Source organism: Callionymus lyra, chromosome 19 (assembly GCF_982586985.1).
Source record: "Callionymus lyra chromosome 19, fCalLyr1.hap1.1, whole genome shotgun sequence".
NCBI classification, from domain to species: Eukaryota; Metazoa; Chordata; class Actinopteri; order Syngnathiformes; family Callionymidae; genus Callionymus; species Callionymus lyra.
In genome coordinates, this window is record NC_141836.1 from 8,306,720 (window position 1) to 8,312,719 (window position 6,000).

The 6,000-nt window shown below is 42.9% G+C and overlaps 1 protein-coding gene across 1 annotated transcript; it reads left to right on the forward strand.

The window, feature by feature from the left end:
- Positions 1-216: 216 nt before the first annotated feature.
- On the forward strand, positions 217-6,000 carry nol9 (nucleolar protein 9). The gene is made up of 13 exons (XM_087781793.1): positions 217-377; positions 691-1,147; positions 1,221-1,431; positions 1,502-1,632; positions 2,267-2,402; positions 2,468-2,564; positions 3,388-3,485; positions 3,597-3,764; positions 3,824-4,076; positions 5,125-5,239; positions 5,310-5,484; positions 5,550-5,683; positions 5,747-6,000. Exons 2-13 carry the CDS (start codon positions 731-733, stop codon positions 5,858-5,860), a joined length of 2,049 nt encoding a protein of 682 aa, XP_087637919.1. The 5' UTR covers positions 217-377; positions 691-730; the 3' UTR covers positions 5,861-6,000.

Consider the following 6,000-nt stretch of genomic DNA (forward strand, 5'->3'; position numbering starts at 1 on the left):
CCGGTATAGCCATTGTTGTCCATCACTAAAAACGACTTGTATTATTTCATTCTTAAATTACTCTTTTTTTTTAAATTCCAATTGTTATCAACGTAACACACTTGTATAATCAATCGTAAAATATATTGATACATTTTTTTCAGCATTCAAATATTTGCTAGATGGCTTGTTCATATCACTCCGTGAAACCAAGGTTGGCCATCCGGCTGCGGCTACTGTTTGCGACGCACACATGTTAGCCAACGTGCTAGCTAGCTTCGTTACACAAAATACTCGTGTAAATGTTAAATTATATCTCTCATCTTTTATTCTATCATCTAAATTGATCGGTTTCTTAGTACCGCGTGTTGCATGAACGCCATCACAATAACGACCAGGTAATGTTGAAATACCAGAGTCTTCCTTTTCTATGCTAGCAACAAATGCTAACTATCGTTTTGACATTTGTCTGCTTTATTTTGTTTTTATTTTATTATATGAGTTCTCTATATCCGGCATTTTCCTTATTCGTTTTTAATACAGGCTTTATTTTTGCTAACAGATAATGAACGTCTTGCATATTAAGAATTGTGATCATTTTACTTCTATCTTGTGAACTCCTGCTGAAATATGTATAATGTGATTTAAATGAGCTGTTTTTTAGTTTAATACATAAAAAGAATTGATTAATTATTTTTAATTTCTTGTCAGATCCCTCCCCCTTTACCTCCAGATCTCTGACTCATGAGCCATGAAGGTAAACAAACCGTCGCAGGTTAAAAACAAATCTCAAAAGTGGAAAAATGTCAAAGGGAACCGGACTCGGGGTCAAATCAGACCCTCTGAGCTCAACTCCAGTCCTGTCATGGCCAAAGTGGGCCAGCAACACCAGGCAAAGAAGAAAAAGCCCACCTTGAAGAGACTAAAGAGCAAGTTTAAGTCGGTGTCTGGTTCTCAGACCAAGACAGAGAAGACCTTTACAAATGGAGGCGTTTCTAAGGAGTCGGAGGACTCGGACGGCTGGGAGGAGGATGACGGCTCGCTGCAGCTGAACGGTATGGACAGTGAGGACGGTCAGGCGGGTCGTCTGGAGGGAGACGCACTTCATCACTGTGCAGAGCGAGATGACCAGAAGAACCACGCGGTGCTGGTCATGCAGAAGGATCAGGTTTGTGTCTGAAGACATTTTAAGGTCCAAGAAAAATAATATCAATTGTTGATTTTGAGTGTTTGTGTTGCAGACGTTGTGTTTCCGCGGCAAGTGTTTCCTCACTTGCCTGTATGGCCGCGTGGAAGTGATGGGCTTCACCATCGAGGAGGGTCAGGAGTCTTACCCCGTCTTCTCGCCCGCGTCGCACTGTCCACTCACCGTCACGGCCCTCAGGAACTCCGACGACAGCCGAGACCACAGGACAGAGGTGGCCCCGATCCTTCGGAAGTACCTGTCCACAGGTGCGAGGACTTAACTTCACAGGGATTTATCGCGTTAGTCTTGTAATAACGTTTGATTCTTTTATCGCAGCATCTTGTAAAAGGTTGTTAAGAAAAGTCAAATCGAATTCATCGCTCGTCCTGCTGGAGCCCATGGTGACCCCTCTGACCCGGTTTATCTCCAGCTTCTCGGGGTTCAATGAGCTATTCAGCCCCACAATGGTAAGATGCTTTATTAGAGTATTATTAGAGTAATGTGTGGATATGTTGATGATGCACCTTTAGTAAGTAAAGTAATAACAGAAACATTCAGAAACATAAGTTAAAATACCAATATTATGATATATCGCATTAGTCTAATAATAGTCATTTTAATTATAACTTAAAAGAAAGAAACTCATTAAATAAGATGAACACAATAATTTATAAAGAAATTATACATATTTTAACAAAAATAAACATTGGCACAATTGCAAACTCAACAGAAAAAAGGATTAAACACACTTTGTATTGGAAGGTATTTTATACATAAAAACTACAATTACACCATTTGATTTTCTCCACCATTCTGCCATTTCATCCACTTTCACTGCTGCTTCTTTTAATGTTTTAAATGTGTTTTCATGTTCTAATTATTTTCAATTTTAAATGTATATGTTCGGTGACCTTGAGTGTCCAGAAAGACTCATTCAAATATAATGTATTATTATTAATTATCATTATTATATGTACAATTTACAATAAATGTTGAATGATTAAAAAAATACTGAAAATAAAAAGCATGTCCCTGTAAAGGTGATGTAGAACTTTATTGTTTCTAATTTTGTTAACTGACTTTTCTACCTCTTGTTCTCAGAATGAGCTCATGTCTGCGGTCCTGGACACACCGTTAAACAGTCTAGGAATGATCCCCCTTCTTGGTGACGTCCAGGGTCTGAAGTTGTCCCAGAGCTGCAGAGAAGCTCTGGACAGCGTGGTCACCGCCTGCCGAGGTAAACCAATACTTGCACGCAAACCATCCAACGACGCTCTGAGGTCACATGTCTCTCTATGACAGGTGACATGGACGGATGCGCGGTCATCCTCGTCTGCGGGTCCAAGAACGTCGGCAAGTCCACGTACATCAGAGTCCTTCTCAACACTTTACTCAACCAGTAGGTTTTTTTCATTATCTGTATTTCTGGAGCATGTGTTATGATAATATATATAACGTACAATCAATAGTCAGGGTTTGTATCGTCAATAATCTGGCGATACGATTGGCATCACGATACAGGGGCAATGATACGATATAATGTGATAGTGTAGTAACAAGTATATATGTGTAGTATTGTCCAGTACTTGACTCTGGTGTTGTAGTATTTACAGACCACATGACTCTTGACGAAGTCGTAACTGCTTTCATTTGTTTTCAAACCAAAATATGTCCAAACATCAACTTTAAAAGCTGCTGGAGTCACTGTATCCTCTCGTCCCCAGTCATTGAAGTTCTTTTGAGAATGCAATTGTGAGACCATGAACATTTGCATGTAAACTGTAATGTATATATATTTTTTTATTATTTATTGAAATAAAACCCGTAAAAGAACTATGATAAATCACTGTACCTTGGATTTCAAAAATATGATTTGGTAGCGAAAAATGACTCAACGAGGATTTTATACTACTATTTGTAGTATTGTCCAGTACTTGACTCTGATGTTGTAGTATTTACAGACCACATGACTCTTGACAAAGTCGTAACTGTTTTCATTCTTTTTCAAACCAAAATATGACCAAACATCAGCTTTAAAGTCGACTGTATCCTCTCGTCCTCAGCCATTGCGCTTTCGTGGAAAACTAATTGTGATATTTATGGATATTTTCTCACATTCCTAGTAGATGAGTAACACTGTGTTGTAAAGGACTTAAATGTTGCAAAATATCTGGTATCACGCTAGTTTTGGAGATTCCATGGTTTTGTGTTTGTGTTTCCAGCACGACAAGCGTGGACTACCTGGAAGGTGACTTGGGTCAAACGGAGTTCACTCCTTCAGGCTGCCTCTCAATGACCACCATCAGAGAACCTCTTCTTGGTAACTGTCAACCAGCTAGTGACCAGTTAACACATGTTCACTGATGAGTTTAGTTTTTTAGAAATGGAAGAAAAACGTTAAAAACTAACTCTGTGTTGTGTTGCTCCGCAGGTCCTCCGTTCACACACCAGCGGGCGACTGATCACATGGTCTACTACGGCGAGACTACCTGTGAGAAGGACCTGGACCGCTACCTGGAGTGTCTCAAGTCTCTGTGGAGCCAAAGGTCGCCGAACAGAGAGACCCCGATCATCATCAACACCATGGGCTGGGTCAAAGGTCAGCGAGGTCCTCCCGGAGAGTCGTTCGAGTCCCTCATGCGTCTCCCTCGTCCTCAGGGTTCGGCCTGCAGCTGCTGGTGGACCTGCTGCGCTTCTTCCCGGTCACTCACGTGGTCCAGCTGTGCCACAGCGGCGTCACGCAGTGTCCGGCCCTGACACCCGGGTTCCTCCGGACGGCTCAGGGGTACCAGACGCACCCGCCGGCCCAGACGGCTCTGGACGAGCTGAGCGAGAACCAGAGTCCACCCAAGAGCTACGTCATGCATCTGGTCCAGTCGGACTTTGACCTCGCCGGACGCCAAGGAACCTCGTGAGTCGGACTTTTAAAGAACACAACATGCATGAAATACAAAGGGGTGTGAGGAAATACTGACACATTTAAATATTTCACTTGAGCACTTTCGATTTATTTATTCACCTTTTTGGGCAATATTTTTATTTAATCTTTTGTAACATTTTTAACATTTTCTCTTTCAAATCATGTTTTATATCACAGTCATTTTTATGTTCTTCATTTCAATAAATAAATAATAGATTTATTTTTTATATTACAATCAACATGCAAAAATTCACGTTTTGCATTTGCATTCTCAAATAAACTTTGATGACTGAGGACGAGAGGATACAGTGACTCCAGCAGCTTTTAAAGCTGATGTTTGGAAATATTTTGTTTTGAAAACAAATGAAATCAGTTACGGCTTAATCAAGAGTCATGTGGTCTGTACTTGAAGATACTACAAACATAAACTTGTCTACAGTATCACGATACATCGTATCGTTGACCCTTATCTTGCCCTTTAAAGTATATACTTTATTGAATATTGTTTTGATTGTGTAAGCGCTTTGTGACCCTGGTCTGGAAAAGAGCTATACAAATAAAAATGACTTACTTATTTTATCGCCAGATTCTTGCCTGTTAAAAACGTCTTGTATTATAAACAATTTTTATTTGCAATTAATATATTCACAGCATTTGTTTATTTTTGTGTTGCAATAAAACTTTTGGCCGGTAGATGGCAGCAGTTATTTCATCCTCCACATCTAAAGAAACGATAAAAAACTCTCCAAGATCCCGGTAATGGCTGAGGATGAGAGGATACAGTGACTCCTGCATCTTTTAAAGCTGATGTTTGGACATATTTAGGTTTAAAAACAAAATGAAAGCAGTTACGACTTCGTCAAGAGTCATGTGGTCTGTAAATACTACAACACCAGAGTCAAGTACTCGACAATACTACACATATATCCTTGTTACTACAGTATCACGATATATCGTATTGTTGACCTTGTATCGCAATACACACCCCTAGTGTTTACAAATATAACTTTAACAAGAAGTATTTTTCTCTCTCTCACAGGAGACACCAACGTGCCAACGAGCAACGGGAGCTTTCGCTGTTGGCCCACCTGAGCGACCTCCAGTCTCTGGACCCGGGACCCATCAGACCTCTTCACACTCTCACCCCATACCAGGTGAGGGTGACGCACCAGAACACTTGAGAGAGTGAGATCTTGACCCGAGTCATCTCCTCCTCCCCTGCAGGTTCCTCACACGGCGGTCGCTCTGGGCGTGACCCACTGCGAAGTGTCGCCCACTCACATCTTCTACGCCGCCAACGCCAGCCTGGTGGGCCTCTGCTGCCTGGGCGAGAAGGTGTCCAGCAGGAGCGGCCCGGTGGTCCTCTCGCAGGCGCCCATCTGCCCGTGCGTGGGCTTCGGTGAGCTCGGGTTCTCCTCGCGTTTTTGATCGCCCGATGTAACAACCGATCGTTCGCTCTCGCAGGCGTCATCCGAGGCGTGGACATGGTGCGAGGACTCTACTTCCTGTTGACCTCCGTCGAGCCCAGCGTGCTGCGAAAGGTCAACTGTTTCCTGCTGGGAGCGGTCGCGCTGCCGTCCTGCATCCTGAGCTCCCAGGTGAGACCTCTCTCTCCTCACCCTCCTCCAGTTCAAACTCACGACTCCTCTCTGGTCCGCCAGGACGTGGGCTCGGGCGAGCTGCCGTACGTCACCACCGACTACAGCTTCGACATCACGGGCGCCGGGAAGATGCGAGGCTTCAAGGGACTGATGAGACCCGGACAAATGAAGTGACGGATCCCCGTTTGGACTCATGTACAGAACTGACTCTCGCAGCGGCTGTGGGCGACGGACAACGAAGCCAAAACCCTCGTTTCTATGTGAACATTCCCATCTTCCTGCTGAATTACCAATAAATAACATCAACTTCTTAA

Bases quoted from the DNA above. Each gene is read 5' to 3' on its own strand.
- nol9 (XM_087781793.1), top strand. From the start codon at position 731: ATGAAGGTAAACAAACCGTCGCAGGTTAAAAACAAATCTCAAAAGTGG. The intron at 1,432-1,501 runs GTGCGAGGACTT...CTTTTATCGCAG, and splicing joins TCGGAAGTACCTGTCCACAG to CATCTTGTAAAAGGTTGTTA. The intron at 3,486-3,596 runs GTAACTGTCAAC...GTTGCTCCGCAG, and splicing joins CATCAGAGAACCTCTTCTTG to GTCCTCCGTTCACACACCAG.